We start from the raw sequence: 25,836 nt of genomic DNA on the forward strand, positions 1-25,836 counted from the left end.
TCCCAGCAGGAAGGAGCTGATCTGGACATGGTTGTTAAGTTTCATTGGCCAAAGGGGGGGGTCGCTTCATTGGCTGCTATCTGTGGAGCTCATTATTCACATGGTGGGTGGCAGAAAGTGGAAACCCCCCACGGGAAAGAAAAGAAAACCAAAAAAAAAAAAACCAAAAAAACGCAAAGACGAGGCCACAGGAGAGGAGGTGAAAAGGCTGCGGCACGACTGCAGTTTAGACTTCTTCACCGGTCAAATCGCACATCTGAAAGTGGACCAAAACAACACGCTTGTGTCTTTACAGACCCCACTGAGCTCATCAACCGTTGGCAGATGACCCGATCCCTCATATTTTCCATGTCAAAAGGGATTTAATTCCCTTGTGGGATTATTACAATGAAATCCTCTTTTGAACCTGTCGCTTAGACAATCTGCTGTCATCCGAGTATTTATTCATCTTCGGAGGATGAATACCGACACACATGACGCCCGTCTTCCTGGACCAGGTTCCTGTTTTTGGTCCACAGATTCCTCTTCAATAACAAAAATATGATTTCCTCCTGCTTGGTTTGTTAATATTTTGCCATTGAAGCGGCGACGTCGATGCTCACGTTGGCCGTAGTGAAGATTAGATCGTAAGGGTCTTAAAGCTGATGTGCTTAGCAGATGCGGGCTCATCGATTTATCCCAGCTGCTGCATCGCCGAGCTGAGTGTGTGTGTGTGTGTATGAGATGCTTTCAGGGTCATGGAAAACCACAATCCGTGTGTGTGTGTGTGTGTGTGTGTGTGTCAAAGACTCAGTAATCGACGGCTGTCTCGACCCTTGACTTGAGGTTGACTGTCGCAGGAGATTGAATTATTAACCCCCGTTCTTCGCTGCTTTCGTTTAAGCCCCCATTCTCAGCTTTGCCAGTACAATAAAGCAGAATAAAGAGGGTTTTTTAAAAATGTGGACAAAATCTGACGTCTTACTACTTTTTTTTAGTGTGTGTGGTATACTTGTGAGGACCAACGCAAGCATGCCACACATAACGCGAGTCTCCGCCCTCTGTCGTAGTACCAATACCTACCTGTGAGAGGCAGCATGGTGCCACAGGGTATCCGGACTGCTAGAAAATATAGAAAAAGAACATAGTATAGTACAGTACCGTAATCCCTCTCACATTCGCATTTCACTAATGAGGAATTCACTTATTTGGATCTTTCTTCCACAGTTTTTTCCCCCCAATGAAACGGATTCCCACGCATTTGTAGAAAAACTCACCTATTTATGTTTTTTGTGTGCGCTTTAGAAACGCCCTAATATTGCGCAATATTGCCGCCAAAGTCATCTAGACAGGAATTGGTGTCGAGGAACTATGTTGAAGTGATACATCTTGACACAGCCTACACAGTAATCACTGTTCACCCTGTGTAGTAAACTCATTCAACTATTCACGTTTTTTCCCCCCTTTCTGTGGAACCTATACTCGACTATTATACATATACTGTACTGTTCACAGTTTTTGTGCACTTTCTGAAACACCGTAACATGCCACCAGACGCCACCAAAACCCTGCCTATGTTCACGAAATAAGTCCAAGCGATGAATCTCGACTGAGAGACGAGCTTTGTATGTTGGGGAGGAGCTAAGTTTAGCCTGGGTTGTGAGTGGAGGTTACGGAGAGTCTTCACCACATGTGCATGTACATGCACACTTTCAGCATTTAAAAATAAATAAATAAATCAAATCTTTAAACCATTCACATTTAATGATAATGTTGTAAAAGTAGTTTAAAATGATGTCTAGCTGTTTTGGTGTCATAGCTTTTGTAATGTTTATGCTTATTTTTAGGGGAGTCGTCAATTACTTGTATTTCTTTCACTATTCACAGCAAAATGCTCAAATTAGGCCCGATTATTGCTACGCGCGCACCCCGCTGAAAATGAAATGGTCTTAACATTTTCGCAAATGGAATGCATTGAACGGCTCGGACAAGGATCCTGACAATATGAGCAGCCACTTCTGCCAGGCGCTGAACTCGGGAGGACAAGTAGGATTAGTGGATTCCAAGTGTTTCTGCGATGCGAATAAACAAATGGAGATAGTGATGGAATGTGTCTGCAGCGTGGGATTAGACTACCCCCACAGCCCCCCCTACTTCCAGCAGCGTTCCATGTCTTCTTACATGCTGTTGCCCAGACCGAAGCCTCAGGCCTCGTTTCGTTTTAGATGACGGAGGACGGGGTGACAGTCGGTCTCGTTCAACTTTTCCCATCAGGGGATGCAACGGCGGGTCGTGTTTCTAACCGGCATGATTTGTATGTCTCTGTATTTATGCATGACACAACATTGCAATTTATCTGGACTTCGGATTGTCACTGGAGATCTCCGGGGTAATGATGCATTTGCCTGGAGCCGTACCCACGCTATTAACAGTTACTTAAAATAATATTTCCATCCATCCCTCCATTTGCTGCATCGCTTACTGTTCAGGGTCAAGAGGACCTGGCGCCTACCCCAGCACACTTCGTACAAAATGCAGACTACACCTTGGACTAGTCGCCAGCCAATCACAAGGCACATATAGACGAAGAACTATTCACACTCATATTAACACCTAGTTATAGTCCTAACATGCATGTTTTTGGAATGTGGGAGGGACCAAGAGAAAACGGTCAACATACAAACAAAATTGAGAGTAAATGGATAGCGCCTCCGCTGGTTGCAACCAAGTATTGCACTCCAATTTGCCTCAGTTGCTCCGCGGCATGATTAGTCAACAATCACTTCCACACAATCGAGCAGTATTCTTCGCTATCAATTAAACTGATAATTATTATAACCATTACCGATATCTAACAGTGTCAATGAAACAGAGCTCATTCCATCCTCCAAGCACAAATCACTCAGTAAGAGGATGTTTCGATTAGGTTTGACAACTTTTCTGTAGACATTCCAAAAAGAAAAAGCATTGGTGCAGATGGAGGAATTGTTACATGATGGTTGCTTTGGGAAGCAACCCACCAAATCCAGAAGGCGGAGTTGCGGTGAAGCTGCTTTGTGTGGCCGTTTAGGTCCAGTTTGCATTGTCACCACCTACAGGACTGATGTACAACAGCCCGGGCCAACGCGATTAAACTAGAACAGAGCCAGGCCCTGTAATGTAGCACTAGTGACCTCGAATCTAACAAACGCTCTTCTGCATGAACAGATACTCCACAGCCACTTCAAAATCTTGTCGAAATTCTTGCGATAAGAGTCGAAGCTGCTCTACTTTCCTCCCACGCTCAGTCCCTGTAGGCGTAATAGCTATTATGTCCATTCAGTGTATCTTGTTTGCCATATGCTCAATCCTCAGTGGCTGCCATGACAGTGATGCATTTATTTGGTCCTCTGCCGTGGATGGAGCCAGTTCATTATCGACGCTTTGGACAGTTTCAATAAATGGCCCCGGGCCAGAAGGAAGTCTTCCACGTGATCGTTTTCATCCCTCGCTCCCATGCATCTATCATCGCAATGTTTTTCGAGAGCGTAAATCACGTGTCGATGGCAGATCTGACGCGGTTCTCCTGACGAGCAGCGTAAAACGGGCTTTGGAGTTCCCATGCCAAACACCCAGTGGCCTCCTTATCAGCAATCTGAACTCATGGGATTGATTCGTACTGTTGAGTCTAATTATCACGAAATGTAAACTGAGCTCGGAGCGAGGTGATAAGCCGGGCTCTCGTTACGGCCAATGGATGTGGGCTCTTGTCGCCAGGCTGATGATAACACTGCGAGATGGCTGTAAGAGGAGTCGCCCCGGAGGCGTGCGGGTGAAACTTCAGAGTGGTGAAATATTAAGTGGCGGACAAAGCGGCGGTGGGGCCGAGCTGTGTGGGCTTTCTTGCTCATAAATAAGGCAGGCACCTCTGATTGTGGGCCGAATGTATAATTCATGCACTGTCCCACCTCTTCTTGTCCTCCTCAAGTTCTGCCTCAGCCTCTCTGTTGTCTGCCCCCCTCCACGGCAAGCCAATTAAAAATGAAACCAACGACAAACGGGCACTCGCAGCCTCTTTTTTCAACGCAAATTCCCGAAATGATGATCACATTTTGACGCCATGCTCGCCCACCTTTAGCGACACCAATTTGTCTAGGATATCAGCTTCCCAGTGGGGCTCATTTGGGCAAATTCCATAGTAGGAGTTCATCAAAGTCCAAGCCTCGGAATTCAACCAAAAGGTTTGCTTCAAACCAAGATGGACGACCTCCTGTTCAATTCCGGGCATGGGTCCTTGAGACTTCTTCGTCCGTCTTGTTATGATGGACACGTCTTACCAAATTTCGTGTCAATTGTTGAAACTTGTGTTGGTGGCTAACTCTTTTTTTCCAAACTTTGTGTAATATTCAAAATGGTCATAAAACTCATGCTCCACCCAAATTAGATGGCACGGACAAAAAAAATAAAAAAATAATAGCTTCACAATTTAGCGTCTACAATACCTACTTTTGAATTTCCTAGTAGGAGTTTGTGCCCTGGAATTCCCCCAAAATGGCAGTTTCAAACCAAAATGGCTGACTTCTTGTTCAATTTTGGGCATGCGTCCTGGAGACTTTTTCATGTGTCCTGTTGTAATATACATGACCACCCAATGTTGCGTCCATGAATGGTGTTAAGGTTCCTCACAATCATCATCAAAATTTGACATCATACTCTGTTTGCATTAGACAGCGCAATTTTCTGGCATGTTGAGGCGATTCATTCGTCACAATAATAATAATAAACCCATCAATTCCTAGTGCTGCGGGCCCAATTAAAGCCATCCTCGAAATGATGTCTGCAACACCACCTGAAAACACCACCCAGCGCAAAACAGCATTTTGAGGAACAAGATATTGTTCCTCAATTTTTTATTATATACTGTTGTGTAAACACCGCAGAGTTATGACACTGTCAAAATTTACTGCAAACATTCCTGGAATCGCTTGTACATCACTCGGCAATTTGGAGTAAATGCTTTTAGTCGTCATGAGGAAATTGGAAGCAGCCTCAATGTGAATTAATTTATTAAACCTAGTTATCTACATCTTGTATTGCTTGTGAGCAATAAAGAAGGCCTGCTTTTTGATAGGATATTGCTACGTGATTGGGATCTGTTTTAGACACATTTCCATACAATCTGGACATATCTACCTGAACATTTTAGCCCTTAATGAACAAGATATATTAGAAAAAAAAACATCTGTCTGAAAGTTCTACATTTCCTTGATTGGAAATGGCTAAAATTAACAAACCTTTATGTTTTTCGAAGCATGGGAGAATTTTTCCAAGAATGCCCCGAACCCTCGTATCTATGCTAGCATACTAGCAGTCATGCGTTCCATTTTCCCACAATCAATAATCAATCTAGACATCGACCAATTGATAGTGATTCCCGTCCCATTCTCTTATATTGTCAATCAAAATTGGGCACAATGATCTCCCCCACGGCACACGCAGAAAGCCTGTTTTGCTTTCCATAGGTAAAATTAAGCAATGTCATAACCAATATCCATGTAGCTTTCTAGATGTGCAGCGCATGGTAAAAAAAATAAAAATAAATATGTTTTTCTGTAGATGAAGGAACTTGTCATATTTTTAAAGATACAAACCACTTGCATTGTTGCTCAAGTGGGGCACTGACCAAACAGATCCAGTGGCCGGAGATAATTTTGATTAATAGTGTAATAATTGGAATAAATCTTAATGTGCATTATATAGCACAGTACCTAGTGCTGTGTAGTGAAAAAAAATATTATATTAAAAAAAAAAAAATATATATATATATATATATATATATATATATATATAATCTATATATATATTTTTTGTTTTGTTGTGCCTAGCACGTCCACCTCAAAGTCAGGGGATCTGGAATCTCCGTTCGACCATCTCAGTGTGGAGTTTACATGTTCTCTCCACGAAACCCCGGTTGCATCTCCAAACATGTTTCTTCGGTTAAGTGAAGACTCAAAACGGTCCATAGGTGTGAATGTGAGTGTGAATAGTTATTTGTCCATATTTGCCCTGCAATTGGCTGGCCTCCAGTCCAGGTTTTACTCAGCCTCTCGCCCAAAGTCAGCCGGGTTAAGCTCCTGTATAAGTGCTGTATAAATATGATGGATGGACGGCAGAATTTTTTGATAAAGCCCATGTATTGGATGTGGGGAGTACCTAGTGAAGTGTCCAGAGCTGGAAAATCAATTTTCCTTTTCAACCGAATGAGGCTTTTCCAGATCGAGTTGCAAAGTCACATCTCAGGTCTGTTAATCATTTTTAGCCTAGGTGAGCTTAACACTGGCCATACACACACAGACACACGCACACGCATACACACAACACACACACCTGCGCAGAGTGGAAAGTGCAGCTATCTCAGGACCTTGAACATCACGTAAGTTTGAGGAAATGGTGTCTAGACGTTATAACACAGCGATATCGCCTCGCTGATTTACTCTCTCTCCTAAAAAACTCCTTTGAAACTTGACGGCACTCCAGAGAGACATTGCGGGAACACCTCCGCTAGCATGCCGTTTTAAACTCACGCACGTCTTCGAGAACACTTGCCGCTCGATACATTTCGGTCATTTAACTGCAGCGAGCGTAAAAGATTTCAGGGCATTTTTTTTTTTTTAGCCGCAAAAACGGCAAGCTGACATTTCGGTTGGAAATGGAGACTGACTCGTGTAAAGGCGGCTTGAAGCGCGCCATGCGGCCTCTTGAGTGTGAAAGAGAAACAGTAAAACCACCGAGTGTGGCTTCTCTCGGCGAGAAATGGAACAAGTGACTGGCAGGCTGAGATTGCAGCTGCACTGCTGAAGCACAACTAATTCCTTCTCTAATTCGCTTTAACATTCGTTCAATCTGCACGTCGCAAATTGGACGCACTCGCCCAGCGGCTTGCTTATTTTGCTTGTATTGTTAGAACAAGGCAAACGTTCATTTCGGGGGGGAAAAGTGCTAACCAAGGCAAAATTGTGACGACTATTGTCAACTGCCAAAATGGTAACACAATGCTGCAAACTATGTCATCAGTCGTGAAGGTTTTCCATCAACTGTGAACAACTTCTTTCAGTGAGTGTCACCAGAACATGTGTGTAACATATCCTAAGCATGGTGCGACTTGCCATAGGGTCCAAAAAAAAAAAAAAAAAAAAAAGATTCTGCAGCTGGCGAGGGAAAAGGCTTTGGCCGTGACTCTGAAAGATATATCACATGATAGAAAATGTGCTCGCAAAAGCAACACAAGCCTGCGGTTGTCAAATGTATCGTTTTCTGGAGCCACGCTTGGAAACATTCATTTTCTCGACACGAGCTTAATGCAGTTGGAAGGATGAAACCGGGTGAGAAAGATGAGTTTTTAAAACGGGATTACAGCGGACGTGGCCTGAGAGTGTGATTGAATGGCGGGTTTGGGGGTGTTGTGGTGGGTGGGGAATGAGGGATGTATCGTCTCAGTGACAGCCAAATAAAAAAGAAATACAGTCAGGAGTGACTGCAGGCCACTGGCTTCTGGATGGGTCAATAGATAGGAAGAATGATTGTATATGGGCAGCAGTGTGAAAAGTGCCAGGGCAGTAGAAAATAGCCCTAACTCAGTGGGGTTAAAGGTGAGATTTACAATTTCTGGGATCAACACAAAGCGACGCGACGCATCCGAGGGGTGACGTGACCTCGGCAAAGGCACCTTGGAAATGTCAGCCAAGCTTGAAACTGGATCATTAATAGTTAGGTGGACGTTGAGCTAAAGGCCAGATCCCATTTTCCTGTTCTTAACTGTGGATTCAGTCTCAAAGTGTTTGCTGTCAAAAGTACGACATGATGTCATCCAAGGGAAGTTGAGCTACATTCATGCAGACCTCTGCTCTGGCAGAACACTGCCGCCTCGCAGCATGAGTCAACACTGCAATGGAAAGAGGAGTTCAGAACAGTCAGGAGAGTGATTCTCCCATCCCATTAAAAGCAATTTCTTAAAGAAATAATTGATCGATTAAATGGTTGAGGATTACAAGGAAGGGATTTAGGAGGGGGGGGGGGGCAACATTCGATATTAAGATACTACAGACAGACACTGTTTTAAAATGATGATTTTCTTTATTAAGGGGGAAAAAAACTATTAAAAGTTATCTGACCCGGTGTGAAAAAATAATGGCTCACAAAACCTAACAACTGGTTGGGCCATCCTCAGCAGCAACAACTGAAATCAAGCATTTTCTACAACTGGAAATTAGTCTTTCACATCTCAGTGGGTATATTTTGGCCCACTCTTCCTTACAGAATTGTTTGAATTCAGCAACACTTGTAGGGGTTCTCGAGAATGAATGGACTTTTGAAGGTCATGCAACTGCATTTTAATCATTCAAATCTGAACTATGACAAGCCCCCTCCAAAACCTTCATTTTGTTTTTTTAAGCCATTCAAAAGTTGACCTGCTGGTCTGTTTTGAATCATTATCCTGCTGCAGAACCCAAATGTGCTTCAGCTTGAAGTCACAAACTGATGGCCGAACATTCTCTTTCAGGATTTTCTGTTAAAGAGCAGAATTCATGCTTCCATCAATCACATCAAGTTGTCCAGGTCCTGAAGGAGAAAAGCAGCCCAAGACCATCACACTACAACCACCATTTTTGACTGTTGGTGTGAAGTTCTTTTTCTGAAATGCTGTGCTACATTTACACCAGATGTGACGAGACACGCACCTTCCAAAAAGCTCAACTTTCATCTTGTCAGTCCATATAATATTCTCCCAAAACTCTTGGGAATCATTCAGATGTTTTTTTTGCAAAAGCGAGACAAGCCTTTGTTATTTTTGGGCATCAGTGGTTTTCGCCTTTCGCCATGGATGCCATTTTTGCCCATTCTTTTCCTTATTGTTGTGTCATGAACACTGACCTTAACTGAGCCAAGGGAGGCCTGCAGTTCTTTAGAAGTTGTCCTGAGCTCCTTTACGGCCTCCTGTTGGGGTAATCTTTGTAGACCGGCCACTCCTGCCAAGGTTCACCACTGTTCCATGTTTTCTCGATGTAAGGATTATGGCTCTCCAGATGTATCGCTGGAATCCTAAAGCTTTAGAAATGGCTTTTGTAACCCATTCCAGACTGACAGATGTCAATTACTTTATGTCTCAACTGTTCTGGAATTTCTTTGGATCGTGCCATTTTGTTGCAGCTTTTTTAGATCTTTTGTCAGACTTGATTTTGCCGGGACAGATTTCTTGATTGAACAGGTCTGTATTTAATCACACTTGGGTGTGATCAGTGAAAATTAAACAAAAATTGTAATTAGCCACACTTAATTCATGATTTAACAAGGGGATCATTAAATTTTTACACAGGGCCAGGTAACTGAATATTTTTTTCCCCCTTAATAAATGAAATCACCATTTAAAAACAACATTCTAAGTTCATTTGGGTTACATTTATCGGATATTTTCATTTCTTTGATCATCTTTAACATTAAAGTGGGGAAACTGTGCAAAAATATAAGAATTTGAGAAGGGGACCAATACTTTTTCACGGCACTGTATAACCTATTTAAAAATGAATTTATTAATGACCGATTTGTATGTTTAATGACTATAAAAGGCTACTTTATTTTATTGTATTTTGTATTATTTTGTGTATTTTTATTTATTGTCATTGTGTATTCATTTATCAGTGGAATTTTTCATTATTTAATGGCATCTATATTTATTTCATGGAATTTTATTTGATGATATTTCCATTTATATAATGACTTTTATTTATGGATTGCCTTATTAATTTATTGAATAGCCTTTTATTTAATGGCCTTTTATTTCATGGCATTGAGGCACATTAAAAATGGTATGAAATAAACATGAAATAGTTTAACCCGTCAAAGTAGTGGATGGTATGGTAGTGGATGGGATCATTGATCTTAATGATCAATGATCTTATTGGTTGGACTGCAATGTAAGCCACGCCCAGAATTGTACTTGAAACCCGCAAATAATACAGTAGATTTTTTTTTTTTTTTTTTTGTCAATCAACTTTTGTCTGCTGTGGGTAGCTGTCCAACTTGGCACCAATGCCAGCGGACCGTAACGGTAATAATTCTTGGAAATGACGACAAAATCTTACACTGTTCAAAAGCACCTTAACCTGAATATTCACAAGTCAAGCTGCTACATTTAGACATGGTGAAGCAGCATGTGGTTCATAAGCCAAGAGTATTTTTGCATGCTGTGTTCAAAGTACCGTAACTATAAACAATTGTATGTTTGTGATGACGAGACAGTATTTAGTGTAAGTGGGACAGCAGCTGTGTTAGAAGTAGGGGTTGAACAAAATATTTTGTTGTCGTTGACTTGAATGAAAGTCGAATCTTAGTTAATTAATCATTCCTGTTATTGATGTTTTTTCAGCACATTTAGCGGTCCCCAACCTTTTGGCACCATAAGACCGGTTTCACATATTTTGATGCTCCGGTATAGAAACTCACTATGACCCTGAATGAAGTTGTTGTAATTAGCAGGATGGTCTATGTAAATTAGCTGATTTGAAAACGAGATGCCAAAAGGACGTGATTCGCGATTCATCGACGTCAAGCTTCAAACGTCAACTCTTCGACAAATCGGTTCAACCCTTAGTTAGAAGACTGTATACTGCTATATGCAATCTCTCCTCTTCTTGCAAGACTAATCTCAATACTAGCAGTTTATATCGTGCAGTCTAGTTCTAAACCATTGTAAATTATTATATGTTTTAATATCCATCTTATATTAAGATCATTGGAACCATCTTGATTGGTTAAGATCAACGCTGATACTTTTTGTGTGTGTCTGAATTCTTGTCTCTGACTCACGTAGGGATACTGCTTCATCAGTAAGAGTTCCATGCACAACAGTGAGTTTTTTTTTCTTCCCCATAGTTCCCTTTCGGTCTGCCTTGACGATGTGAGGATGGGATGTGGCACCGGTGACCATTCAGTCTCACTCTCTCGTCGAACCCCGCTGCCCTCTTAACCATCACAACATTTTATTACAGCGTGAAATGCAGATTGAAAGACCACTATAGAACTTCCTACTTAACCATGCAGAGCGTGTCACTGGTGGGGAGAGGCAGATAAGAAGACAAAGGGGAAATCAGCCACACAGCAACACACATGCTTTTGGGAAGACTTAACTGCTGAAGTCTGCAGAAAACAAATCCAGCGCCTGTTTACTTCCCAGATGCAACGTTCCTTTCTTATTTTTGGGGGCCAAATTTAGGGGCAAATTGGTCCAGCCATAATCTCGTTGGATAATTAAACGCATTCCTCTGGGCTATTCACACTGTTGGTATCGATTTGCTTGAGATGGGGCCACCCAAAGCCACTACATACACCAGTGATTCCCAACCACATTATTATGCCGTGAGACATATCAAAAGGTGGGCCGTGGGAAATGAACCTATTTCACTTAACTGGTCCAAAAATCATTATTTAGGCATGGGGAGTTTATTTGAAAAGCACCATACGTCTTTGTTCATCTATCTATGCCAGCGACATATTGTGAGAGGCAGAACATGAAATGCTCTTCCTCTCGGTGGCAGAAGGTACAATTAACCTGCGTATCCATCTGTTGCCATTCATACAGTAAGTCAGGGCGTCCTGTGAATACATCAACTTTGTGTTCACCTAATGAGATGAAATCATCATTATTTCAATATTTATACTTTTCTGTGACATTTTGGTTTAGTGGTGTTGCTTGACATAATGATTTTTCTAATTTAAATACGCACCTCGGCTCAGTAAAGGTTGGGGAACACTGAGTCAGACACAACGGTGTCCAGTCTGGTTCTCTGCCTTGTCTTCCCCACATTTAGGCTCACAAGTCTTACATGAGTTTCATCACAGGCAGTGCAGTATAAAGTTGACACTATGTAGTCAGCATACTTGAATCAATCAATTGCCCGCCGCCTAACATTAAACAAGGTGGGAACGCAAATGCTTTTCAAGGGTGTGCAGAGCTTGCGGCGACTAATGTTGTGGCACATTTCCCAAACTTGTTGTTGGCATGGTTGCCACGGATTAGATTGCACACTGAACTGTGTAAATAACGATCAGGCACTTGATTGATGACAGCACCTATTGTAACCATATGCAAGCCTTTTGTATTTGCTTTGGCAGGACATCTGTCGTCGATGTGCGATTGCCCCCCACCCCCCCCTTAAATATCGGCTTGTGGGAGGGGGGCGTGGCCGGGGTGCGGGTGGGGTATGGCGGGACTTCGGCTGACAGATGTGACAGGTTGAAGCACACCTGTGGGGCGAGCTGATGTCTCTCTCATACTAAATGTTGAGCCACTTCGTGATCACAAACATTCAATTGTGTACAATTTACTTGGAACAGGGCGTTGCAAATCGATCTTGGCTAATGAGCCGTGACACGATTACTTCATTATTAGGGTCGCAGGCGAGCTGGAGCCTATCCCGCGAGAGACAGTGTACACCTATTGTCTGGTCCTCACCCAATCACAGGGCACATATACACAAACAACTATTCACACCTATGGGCAATTTAGAGACTTCAATTCAAAAAGTCAAACGTCCTGAAGAAAACCCACAGAAGATGCAGGAATGCTTGAGCCAAGATTCGACCATGCCATGTAGACCGGCTTCGAAACCATGGATGTTAGGCTACTTGGAGTCTCTAAATTATACATAAGGGTGAACGCGAGTGTGAATGGTTGTTTGTCTATCTGTTCTTTGCGATTGGCTGGTGACCAGTACAGGGTATACCCCGCTTCTTGCCCGAAGTCACTTGAGATGGGCTGCAGCTCACCCTACAGCTACAGCAAATGGATGGAAGAAAATGGCTCATGTAAGAGGTATGTGAAGGTATTCAGTTTGGTGCTGACCCAAAATAGGATTATTTGGCTTTGGAAAAAGTCTGCACTATTCTGAGGATGAACCCATTAAACTTTAGTCCAATAATTTTGTCACTTGTTATCAAGCCAACCCTTTTTGTGGCAGTTTTCCGATTTTCTCACTAAAAGGCAAAGGGGGTTGATCTGAATGACAGTGTACAGTTTGGTGCCCATTCTAATTTGGCTTGTTCTTCTCCAGTGGAGGCCCATTCTGTGAACTTTCCCGGGAACCTTTTGCACTGAAAGGACTGACTAAAAGGAGAATTAAAAAAAAAAAAAAAAAAAAAAAGGCTCGTGTTGCTATAGCCGGTGCTAATTCATGCTGGTTGGCACGCAAGCATGTCGCAGTAATGATGAATCTATTTTCACTTGTATGAATGTGATTGTGAGGAGCCAGAAGAAGACTCATCCTGGAGAAAAAAAGGCAAAGGAATGCATTCAGTCGGTGCACACAAGACCCTTCAATGAGTAAAATGAGCCTGATCCTCGGGCTTATGTGCGTGTGTTCAGTGATTTGTTAGAGGGATTTGGTGGGCTTTAGCATATGGACGCCTTACCGGCAGAGTGTCCTGTAGACGCTGCCTTCCGTGCGCCATTGCGAGATTGCGGCTGCCTTCTGAGGACGCTGCAGATTTGGCATTATGAGCTCACCGTATTATCATCGATAGCAGATGATGATAAAGCAGCAGAGGCACCCTGGGTGGAGAGGAATGACTCTGGGAACCAAAAGCTGATATGTCATGTCAAAGGTTTGCGGCTAGACGGCAGTTTACTTTGGAGCTCCCACAAGGTCGGAACTCCTCCTCTCATTGGTCCTTTTGAGTCACATAGCATGCATGACATCATGTAAAGGACCATATATCTATATTGTCATGAGGTCGCTGATTTAAAATAAATAAATAAATAAAAATAAAAAATCCTTCGTTGAAAAAGCATCTGTGAAACACCCACCATCGGGCCCACAGAGAGCAGTGTGTCAAGTGGAACCGAGAGCTGACAGGCGTGGGCTCGCACTCCAGAAGCCAGATTTATGTTTCGTCATACGCCCACATTGCTCAACTCCGTAAAAAGCAAATAAACCTTTCGCTGTCAAAGGCAGAATAACAACAGAGACACCTAATGAGCATATTAAAGGGCCGTAAACACGAGCTGCGGCCACCCCTCAATGAAATGTGAAATTTCAACACCGGGTTCAATGTAGTTTTGACAGTAGGCGACCTCATTCAAAAGGAATCCCAGAAAGTTTAAAATCTGTGTTGGCAAAAGCGCTGACTATAACCATGGTCAGTGTTCCGTACCTTACAAATATCGCATTCTTCTTGTGATTGCATGTAGTCACCATCAAGTGACTGACATGTGCAGGATTTGGGCGTGGTCCATTTTTTTCTCACTGCTCTGGACCTGGCAGTTCTACTGGATTCTGTTAAAACATGATATTCATTCTTCAGTATGTCAAATGATGGCTGAGATAGCTGCAGTCAAATTTGAACAACAACATTCAGCCCTCTAGCCATCACTATGTTCAAACCTTCGTAACGATCATATGGATTTCAAAGGGTATCGTAACTTTGAGTGGTATTGTTTACTACTAAGACGGATCGTGAGTAATACAGTATGTCAAATGATGGCTGAGGAAGGGTTGGTCCGAATCAACTTAAATCATGGAGTTTCTTTAGTTACCACATCTTCAGGTTTTCTGGAAAAATATTTTACTGTCAGCAGTTTTCAACTGATCTTCAAACTTTGAGGGATATCTGACCACATGACCACAAGGCATGTTAGCTAAGGTTATATTGCCAGGAACGTGGTCTTTGTCAGCATTTTACAAGGTGCAGTTCTGAACTAATGTTCTTCAGACTTTGAAGACTTATTCTGACACATTCAAAGAAGTAGCCTGATTTGGTACAAGATGGCAGAGACAGCTGAGATCTGACAAAAAATATCAAATTAGAATCATATTAAATCAGCTCTAATCTGTGTTTTATTTAGAGCACTAGCCAACACTGCCTTGAACGTTTCTGGGAATATGTCACTATCCTTTCGATTTTAAGGGATATCCGGCTTTCACAGCAACCGGATAATTAGGTGGCATCAGTATCCAGCGTCTCGTGTGACGCATAAAATATGTCGACAATTGCGTTCAAAAAAGTGAGTTTCTGGTATAAACTTCACAGTCGTGTCGTTGGAGCATTGTGGAATACCCTTTCACGCAGGCATGTCCCCGATGCGATCCTACCCCCGAAAGCGGAAAATTGCTGGGTTGACTTCATCCAACAAAAAAATAAAAATGCAAGTTTTCTTTAACAAAGCAAGCGTGTTTCCACCCCATGCAAAAGGATCGGGAGTGTCACGCAGCAAGAATGTGTGCAGCGATGTCCTAGTGTCACATCGCTAAGATGCTAAGATGAAGCATGTGCATATTGAGTGGCTCTGGCTGCGGTTGCTGCGGTTTGGGCGGCTCTGGTCTCTTCGCAGATGCAGTCTGGCATCGCTTTGTGTGATTTCACAGCAGCCTCAGTACCAGAGACCCGAACCCACCAACTCCCCTCCCTTTTCCCCATCGATCTCGGTCATATGTGAACACCCTCCCCTTAGGCTACATCTGCCAGCTTCTATTGGGTAAAAGCAGTCTTATTGAATGTGATTCATCTGGAGTGAGCTGATGTATTAAATACTTTTCAACCAAATTCTAAATTCTACTATCCCTTTATGTTTGTCAAAATGGCTTTGTTCCACGCCGATTTTATCCTGCACTTGTGCCAAATGTTTAGTCAATGCGTTCCATGTGGGAATCCCAAGAACTTGAAGGCAAAGTGTGTTGTTTATGAAGGCGCTGGTAAAGAGGAGGAGCTTGCTACTGGTGCCAGATGGCCAGAATCAGGCCTGGACATGAAAATGAGGAGCAGGTGAAGTGGCAGAGTGCAGAGTATGAGGTGCAGATAGTTGGGGGGTGGTTTGGGTAGGGATGTCTCGTGCTGTTAAGGCATGAAGGAGGAATCTGTCAGGGGCTACAGCAACAAGAATCCAAACAGCACAAGATTACAAGAGACAGGGTGTGTCTGTCTACGCATAATAGACCTACCTCGGCCGTGTTTGCTTTATGGTAGAGATTATTTATGTCTCTTCAAGGTATGCGGGGCATCTGTAGCAAAAGGGGGCGTGTGTGTGTGTGTGTGGCCTTTGGGAATCAAACATCTTTTGATGTAACTGCCACCTGTTCCACTGCTTTTTATTTTTTTATTTTTTACAGTGCCTGGAGCCCTGCAAGGAATCTTGGGACCTGAAGGAAAACCAGTGCCAGGATCTATGTGAGGTATATCACTAGTAGACGTATACAGGAGTTGTGTTGTCTTGATTAGAAAACTTAAAAGCCACAATATGGATTAGCCTGAGGTAGCGCCGCAACGATTAATTGAATAACTTGAATAATTTGATTGTGGAAAAAACTTAAAAATTATAACACTTCTGCATCGAAGCTTCGCAGTTCTAATTTTTCCACACAGACTAACGTTATTGCCAAAAACGTGACAAGCAACTAGTTGACATCACACCCTAAACATCACTGTGGAGTATTAAAGTCAACAAATCGACAGGAAATAATAACATAATAAAGTTGTTTCCTCATCCCTCCATTGAGATGCAATGCAAAAAAGATGATTTCCTCCTCCTCGTCCTCCTCAGCCCCTTTTCCCCAAGAAGCACTACGAGTGCCTCACCAGCTGCGAGTTCCTCAAGTCCATCGAGGGCGTGAAGCAGGGCGACTGTCCCGCCCCGGAGAAGGCCAGCGGCTTCGCGGCGGCCTGCGTTGAGAGCTGCGAGGAGGATGGCGAGTGCTCGGCCGTCAAGAAATGCTGCTCCAATGGCTGTGGCCACACCTGCCAGCTCCCCAAGAACCTGTACAAAGGTAAGCGAAAGCAAACAAATACGCAACGTCACGTGACCAAACCGGAAAACGGGATAGCTGACTTCCTGTTGATGCTACGCTAACAAGCATGACTACGGTTTGATTACATGATTCTTTGACCCCGAACTTGCTAAAATTTTGTTTTCTTTAATGGCAACATTTATTTTAAATAAAAAATCCATAAGATGTATAGTGACATACATTGAGGTTGGTAGCACACATTTCCAATAAATAGTTGTTGTTTTTTAAAAATGAAATTTTCCCCTCTAATTGGCTGGAGCTGAAGGGCTACTTCAAACACTTAGTGACCACAATGTCAGTTAAGCGAGCATCCTACTTCAGTGATTCTCCAAGTGCATTAAGAGTACCACTAGTGGTAATCGGGCTCCCCCTAGTGGCCGGAAAACGAATCACTGAATTAAATCTTCAAACACTGCATAAAGTTACAGCAGTTTCATCTTGTTTAAATCCAGTACAGTTTGTAGTTTTGTTAAGTACAGTTCAGTTGTATTTCACTTTTAAGTACAATACAAAACAAAACATTTATTTCGGAACAATTTTATTAAACCTTTATGGGAAATATATTTGAATTATATCAGTTTATCAGTTTTACAGTATTTTCCGATATTTAAATGCTGCAATTGGGATGTGGGTCATGACAGCATAAATAGAAAAAAAAATAATGCATGGAATCTGGATATCTTCATATCGTAATCAGGCCTTTTCAAAATGCGGATCAAAGTCTGACATGTATTGGATATGTGCCAATGCGAGTGCGACGTAAAAACACGTGTCAGATTTGCCCTGTCCATCCACGTGACGTACATCACGTCTCCCAGACAACACAAATAAACACATAAAAAAAACAAAACACCCTTGGTAAATTTAAACTACAGCGAGGGCATAGACAAATATGATCTAAAAGTGACACATTCGAGGCGTGTTGATCATTAAATAAGGAAAATAAGTACATCAAAGGCAGGCAATGGAGTAATGTGCAGATTACTCTCATTTAAATCAATCGGGAAGGGGTGGGGATGGAGGGGGAGTCACCCCTGGCCAACTCAACCAATCCAGCCTAATTGAGGCATAACTTCTATTAGAATAGGTGCCACAATTTGTGAAAATGTGGTCATCACTAGCCATGAATATTACTGGATGATCTTAAAATCAACACGTTGTTATTTGATGCTGTCATTCTGCTCCAACAGTAGAGTTGTGCCACTTGAGTGGGCTGAGTGAGTTATGTTTTGAGCATGCTGAGTTGTTAACTAAAACACCATCGCGCATCCCCTCTCATCACGTTGCTGTTGTCGGTCGCTCAAGGCCAAAACAGAGCACAGCGGACAGCGGGTCCGCATCGATCATCTGAACGGCGGCCGCCGGCTGCCGCGGCCTGCTTTTAATCACGCTGCGGCAGCAGTACACACATTCATGTAGTCACTTTTCACAGTAATGACCATCAAGTGCACACAATCTGGAATGCGAGCGTATGGACGCAGGTGGTGGAACGATCTGGAGAGAGCCTCCAATGGTGGATGTCATGCCCCAAAAGGTGAACAGAATGCTCATGTGGAAAGATGAAAAGAGCGCTAACCTTGGAACATTCCAGTGACCCGGTCAATGAAAACCATCCAGTGTGTTTTTGAGACCTTCACATGCGGGCCCGCCTACGCTATCATTGAAGGGAGCGCGTGACAGCTCGCTGTCGCCACCGCGTTTACACAGAATCACGGCAACATTTCGCTCCGACGTTCCAGTGAAATTGCTCTTGTGGCCTCTCTGTGTCAGAGGTCTAATTAGTCGCTCATGGTTTAAAGGGTATAATTGTTTCTATGTGTGCACGAGCGGGTGTGTGTATGCGTGTGCAGTTGTTGCCATGATGATCCGTGATGCTGGAAGCTATTAGCAAACACAAGCAGAGTGAAATGGAGCATTTCCCCCGGTGAGATGACTTTCAGATGTGCCCAAATGTGCCTGAGCATCTCGGGACCCCCACAGGGCTTGGGATAGGCAACAAAGCCCATTTTTGTATCTAGAAGCACATCACAGTATTTTGCCAACGATACAGTGAGTGTGCGATAACTGATATCATGAAAGAACAAACACCAATGACAAATAACAATGTATGATACTAAAAAAAGGGAAAACATCAGGACACAGTCTTGGCTTGTTCGAAATAGCTCTGCAGTTTGTCACAACACGACTTAAATGTACCCAAAATAAAATGTAGAAAAATCCCAACAGAAATTTGGAACCTGCATTTATGACCGACTGGTTTGGAGTCAGGCTTATCTTGTAGACAAAATGGCAATTCTAAGAATGCTAACTGCTAGTATGCTGACATATAATACGCTACAACCGGCTTGGACCTCCCCGAGTAGAGAATGACCCCAAACAAAATGGAAATTATAACAATGCTAACATATCAAACTAATATATATATATAATAGTCACCTCAGTACAGAAAACACACATTTAGCTAGATAAGGAGTTTACGTCTTACCGTGTAGTTGGGTACTCTTTGTCGTGTGAATTGACAAAATGCGAACATGCTAACAGTTGGCACGCTAACAAATAGCAAGACAGCAACATAGAGAAAGCTCTACGGCAGCTTGATAAGGATTTCGATTCCAATTTCAGCAGCTGGCCATGGAAAAATGGACGTGATACTGTTTTGGAAGGCTCCCCATTCATTTTCAATTGGACATTTTGACAGATTTTATTGATGGATTTTGCAGTGTTAAAAGTACACGATGTGTTTTATTGGTTAGTGGCAATATACAGCACATATCTTTTTATCTTTTGTCCCTGTCCAATGCAAATGTGCCACTGGTCGAGAACTAGCTTTTGTTACCGTAATCGATTGAGGGTGGGGGTTTAGTAGGTGGCTACTTGTCAATCCCAGTCTAAAAAAGCGAGTGCAAACTAAGTGCACTCAAGCCCACATAAAAACAAAGTAAAAGCATCGATTTGTATTTTTACTCGAGGAGGAAGCACTTCATCACCGAGCCGCCAAATTAAACGTGTCAATTAGTGTGCATATCCGTGTGTAATTTCACACTTGATGGGTGGACAGATGCTGCATAGATTACTGTTTGTATACAAGCTGTTCAAAAGTAAAATGTCCGTAATTTGTTCCCACATCCCCTTGAACGTGATCAAGTGGCGGTAAAGAATGTTTTATAGAGATATACTCAAATTGAACCTTTTATTTTGTAAAAAAAAAAAACCCCAAAAAAAACATAATTCGTCATTATAACAAAGCACCATGGTGGACTAGTGGTAAGTGAGGTTCAGGGTTCGAATCTCTCCTCCAGCCTTGCTGTGTGGAGTTGTATGGTCTCCCAGGTCTGAAGTAGGATTTCTCCCACATTCCAAAAACATGCATGTTAAGGTTCATTGAAGACTCTAAATTGTCCATAAGTGTGAATGTGAGTGTTGTGTTTGTTGACTTGGATATCACATTCAACCCAGCCAGATGTTTTCATCCATCATCCTGCGCTTCATGACAGCTCATTTTATTCATGCACGAACCACGACACTCATCTGCATTCAGACGTTTTATTTGGCAACACTCGGTTGCTTTCCCTGATTAGCATTTACCGTATTTCTTTATGGCGCCACTCCACATTCCAAAAACACGCCTGGTTATTTAGCTGACGACTCTAAACGAACGGTGAATGGTTGTTTTCCTCTGTGTTCCCTGTGATTGGCTGGCAATTGGGTGTACCTCAGGGTGTCGCTCTGACGACAAAAAGCGGTATAGAAAATGGATGGATGGCTCACGATAACAGACCGCCATTAGAATTGGAATCTCACGCATCCAGCGAAGGGCTTGGTGCGTGCACTACAGTTTGGGAATGTGTGCCCGATACTGATGCAAGTCGAACGATCATTCTCTCACGTTAATACGATGGGGGGGGGGGGAATTGGAGCATAAAATGTAGACGTCAGAATGATTCAATTAAATGTAATCTAATGAAACTTAATTAGCCTATCCGCTACCTTCCGCCTACATAGTGTTTTTCTTCCACTCTCCGTGATTAGCGCAGTCCTAATGACAGCTTGCGTGTTAGTGCTGAAAATGATTATTGCTGGCGCGATCAAGACTTGAATGGACACACCCCCCTCCCTGCCCCCGCCGCCGCCCGCCGACAGCAGGGTTACGTCATGGTGCCTGGAGTAAGCATGCGGGGCCATTGAAAGACGAACGCTGTGTGATTCTTGGGAGCGAGCCCGACTCGAAAGTTATCTTTGGAAGGCGCAAAGCTGCGAGAAAGCGCATTTGATACCCTCCCTCATTTTGCGGAAGAAGCCAGGCAGCGAGCGCAGATGTGCGCTGGTGTGGTTTTGTGTGTCTGCACCAGGACTTGGGTGACTTTGTGGGAAGATGAGCTAAGGCGGAGGGGAAGGGAGGAATGCTGCGGTTACCCAGGCGCACGTCGTGGCGCAGGAAATGTGACACGTCGGTCCGCTGGCGCACACAAACACACACAAGCCGCGGAGCTGTGAAACCGCAGCGCAATGACCCCCAGCTGTACGCATGTACGATGCTGTTATCGCAAGGACAAAACAAAAGACTCCACATGCCGCTCAAGGGGCCCTTTCTTCATCTTCCAGCATGTTCATCCAATCCCCTTTTATGAGTTGCAATTAGATGAAATGCTGTGAAGTCAAAACGCCGTCTTGATCACGCTGCCCACCAACAAGCGCTGCGGTAGCCTCGAGCGTGCCTTGGACGCCAGAGGTCCAATATAACGTTCTAAAGAGCTTGACAGCTTATTGACGACGCGGTCCAATCCCTTTCTCATTATCAACGAAGCCGGCGCTGCCATCTTCTACTTAAAGGCGGCGAATTCAGTCTCGGATGAGCATTAGGCTGACCTCCTGCACAAAAACTCACATTTACTGTGCGAAGCCTTTGCAAGACGGAAACCAAAAGTGCAGTGATGCAAGTGAACGTTCAAGTGAGCAGCTGCTAAAACACACCACATTATCTCAATTTGTCACGGTCTAGCGGTAGTACGTTGTAATCGTCTAAACACTGCTCTACTTGCTATCGAAAAACAAGTAGCAGGGAGTTCCAAGTGTGTCAAGCTGATGCCATACAAGTGCGGTAAACCAGGGGGTCACCAACCACTGGTTCGGGATGGGGTTGAACAGAGTAACTAAAAATCAGGTGCATCTGCCTGTGCCTCTGTCAAAACACTCATCGCAGTCACATATTGGAAAACCGTAAAGCCACAAGCTAAAGTGTGTAAAAATACAAATGTGTTTGGAGAACTTCTTCGACAAAGTGGAAACAGGCCAAATAATGAGACAGAAGAAGCTTCCAAGAAAACGAAAGCTGTAGCTGAGACAATTTCGGCAGTCCTACTTAAGGTTCGGGTTTATGACTACAGCAGTTGACTTGCATGCACCAAACCCACTCCGCGTAATACACTGTGACAGCCTCGCAAATTAGGCAATGAAGACATCAAAACTGATTCGACACGTGCATCCAGCATGAAAAAAATAAATAAACATTTGAATTTTTTTAAATGGAAAAAAAAAGATTACCCCAAGATGGGACCGGATCATTGAAGAGAGAAATGAACGCAGGGCTGCCGCTAATTAGAACTACATACAGCATAATTGCGAGTTGTATAATTGATCATCTATTTTTGTTTGTTTGTATGCCGGTCCGTCAAAATATAAACCGGTAAGCGGTATAAAAAAATAAATAAATAAAAAACCCTTGGGCACCGCTCGTGTAAACCACTCCTTGTCTCTCATGCATTCGTAATCATCATTGTAACATTTGAGGATACATTGCAAGATGCTGTTGTTCTCTTATAACACCATAATCGCCGTAATCTCCATGCTACATGCAAGCCTACCCTGTCGCTGTGCCTTAGCTCTGGCTGATGCTCTATTATTAAACTACAGTCTCCACTTTGCTGCAGTGGTCCTCAGTCTCCCCCTGAATAAAATGTCCCAAAAAAATCCATAACGTGACCACCTTGCAGAGAAATAAATACAGGAAACCCTCTTATCTCGACTGATGCAGTCAATGGGGCGCGGTTTTCGCAGTTTCCAATATAACACTCTAAAGGGCTTGACATCGTATCGACGACGTGGTCTAATCCTATCTCATTTTCACTGAAGCTGGCGCTCCCATCTTCTACTTAATGGCAGCACATTTAGTCTTGGATGAGCATTGGGCTGACCTCCTGCTCTTAATAAATCTCATATTTCTTGCGCACGGCGTGTGCAAGGCTGAATGCAGTGATGCAAGTGAGCAGCTGCTAAAACACACCAACGTGGCCAGCAAAGGCTTAATCATACTCAATGTGTCAATGGTCAGAGGTACGACTAGGGACTCCCTACTCGTATCAACATGACACTACTTACTAAAAAAAAAAAAAAAAAAAAGCAGGTAGGTCTACTACCAGGTACTGTTTCTAGTGGCTTGCGAGGTGGAGTTGGAAGTGTGTCGAACTGATGTCACATGGGTAATAAAAACTACATCTTGTTGCTCAGTGGTTGAACAGATTCCTAGTCATCATTGTAACTTTTGAGGATACAGTAAATCTTTGCAGTCTCGCTATTTTGCATTTTTTTGTTATTATTGTGCAATATCTTTAAAAGCAGTTAAGGCAATTGATAGTACAAGTAGTCTCTCCGGGACACAAACACCTTATTTTCTGTACTGTATGCGTTATTAATTTTGATATTTTTGCCATTTTTTTCTCATCCATTGCTCAATACATTCTGTTTAAATGTATTGTTTTAAGTGTGTTTGAAGACCCTAAAACACTTTTGTTTTTTCATATTTCTATATTGTGGATTTTCACTTATCGCGGGGGGGGTGTCTGGAATGTAACCCATGTGATGGAGGGGGGTTTACTGTACACAGCCAGACACTGCAGTTGTATAATCCACAGTCACCACTTTGCTGCGGCGGTCCTCAGTTTCGTCTCAACTAAAATGTGTGTCCTCACCGTGGCCAACATGCAGAGAAGTAAATAGAGGAAACCCTCATTTTCTCTGTCTCTCTCATCTGTTGTTGTCTTTTAATCGTTCCGATTGATGAATTCAATACGGTGCGGTTTTTTTGCACTGTCCAATGTAACGCTGTCAACTGTTTGACAGCTTATTGATCAAGGAGTCCATGCTCTATCTCATTATCACGGCTCCCATCAGGCAGTAAATTCAGTCTTGGATGAGCATTCGTCTGACCTCCTGCGCTGAATAAAAATCCCTCTGCGGCTTCATCTAAAAGGTTGATTACAAAGTGCAGTGACGCGAGTGAACTTTGACGTTTGCAGCTACTAAAACCCACCACCGCGGCCAAAAGTGTCACGCTGTGTCACAGTCAAGAGAAGTTGCTGTTGACCCTCAGCCTGGATCCAACCTATTGTAGTGAGATCATGTCTCGTCCTCAAACGTCCGTGCTGGGTTTTATGTATTTTCTAAGTGTGTTTTGCGCAAATGAATAAAACGCAACGTTAACTTCCAGACCGCTGTGCTCACCGGCGTGTCTTCCACAGGAGTCCCCCTGAAGCCGAGGAAGGAGCTGGTGTTTGCGGAGCTGTCCTCGGGTCAGCTGGAGATCCGCTGGTCCTCCAAATTCAACATCTCGGTGGAACCCGTCCTTTACGTCGTGCAGCGGCGCTGGAACTTTGGCATTCACCCCAGCGAGGATGACGCCACTGAGTGGGAGACGGTCGCACAGGTAGCTAACCTACACAGCCTATACAGTAATCCCCCGCATAGTTTAAACATTGTTTAAATAGGAAAGTAGTGCACTACAGGAATTGGTGTCAAGGAAGTATGTTGAAGTGATACATCTCTTCTGAGAAGCAAGTTTTGAATGTTGGGGAGGAGCTCAGTTTAGCCTGGGTTGTCAGTGGACGTTACGGAGAGTCTTCCGCGCACATTTCAGGTGTATTTTTTAGAACGCAAATCATCCATTTGAAAAGATGATAAAATATCTTGGGTTCATAGTTTGTGCTATTTTGGCCACCGAAGAGTCTTGCTTCAGTATCATAGCGTTACCACTGTAAAACATCCCAAAATATACAAACCAATGCATTTGTCAGTAGCCCTTCATTAAGGTGCTAGTCCATGTGGTACTCTTGTGAATGGAAAGAAAACATGGATGTTTTATATACAAAACCTCACAAATGTACAGACACAAGTCATCCCAGAAGAGGGCAAGCTTGTTTTGGCTGCAAAACAATTCGTCCATTTTGAGTTCCTGTCGGTGTAATGGTCAGTTGTCCCAGTATATATAATGTATGCCATCACGTGCCACATGCTGCAGCTGTGAAAGTGCGGCGTTGCGCTAACAGACGCCTCCACACAGATTTGCTCATTCCTCAAAGTCGCAGCGTCTTTTGAAAGTTTCGGTGAGGAGAAACACCCGGATGACTGATGTGGCAGCAGACTCGCACAAGGGGCTCTGACCCGGCGTGAACCCTGAGCCCTGCCGTTCTCTCTCTCCCCATCTGTCCCTCAGACTGCCGAGGAGCGAGTCCAACTGGACGACATCAGGGCCAGCAGATGGTACCAGTTCAGAGTGGCCGCGGTCAACGTGCACGGGACCCGCGGATTCACTGCGCCAAGCAAACACTTCCGCTCCACTCGAGGTGTGTATGTACGAGTGCGTGTGCGTGTGTGTGTGTGTGTGTGTGTGTGTGTGTGCTTGTGTGTGGTCTCACGCACTAAAGTGTCAGTTCCTGCTTGACACCCACTGACCTCCATTTGTTGGGTTTAAGACCTCGGAGCAGGTGGAGCTTGGACTGATTTACCTGCTTATGCAAATGTCCAAATCTTAATTACTATTGCTAAGATCTAATCAAAACACTTTTCTTTTTTGTGAAATAGTTTATCGATTAAAACCACAAACATCCTCCAGTACAGATGCACAATCGAATGAGATCCGACACAAGAGCACTGTTAAAAAAAATCTGTCTTTCCAAAGACAGTAATGTTAGTTCGACCCTGTCAGTAAGGGATTAATTTAACAATAGTCAAAGTGCAATGAAAATAATAATTCACCATAGAGTATTTGAAAAAG

At 43.3% G+C, this 25,836-nt stretch overlaps 1 protein-coding gene across 2 annotated transcripts in view; it reads left to right on the forward strand.

The window, feature by feature from the left end:
- The window catches only part of LOC133410948 (anosmin-1), a 63,382-nt gene that overhangs the window by 18,025 nt on the left and 19,521 nt on the right, over positions 1–25,836 (forward strand). For both annotated transcript variants that reach the window (XM_061692633.1, XM_061692634.1), the window contains 4 exons: positions 16,116–16,178; positions 16,547–16,769; positions 24,305–24,489; positions 25,276–25,405. In XM_061692633.1, coding sequence (XP_061548617.1) covers positions 16,116–16,178; positions 16,547–16,769; positions 24,305–24,489; positions 25,276–25,405 — 601 coding nt within the window. The remainder of the gene's footprint in view (positions 1–16,115; positions 16,179–16,546; positions 16,770–24,304; positions 24,490–25,275; positions 25,406–25,836) is intronic.

Source organism: Phycodurus eques, chromosome 12, assembly GCF_024500275.1.
Source record: "Phycodurus eques isolate BA_2022a chromosome 12, UOR_Pequ_1.1, whole genome shotgun sequence".
NCBI classification, from domain to species: domain Eukaryota; kingdom Metazoa; phylum Chordata; class Actinopteri; order Syngnathiformes; family Syngnathidae; genus Phycodurus; species Phycodurus eques.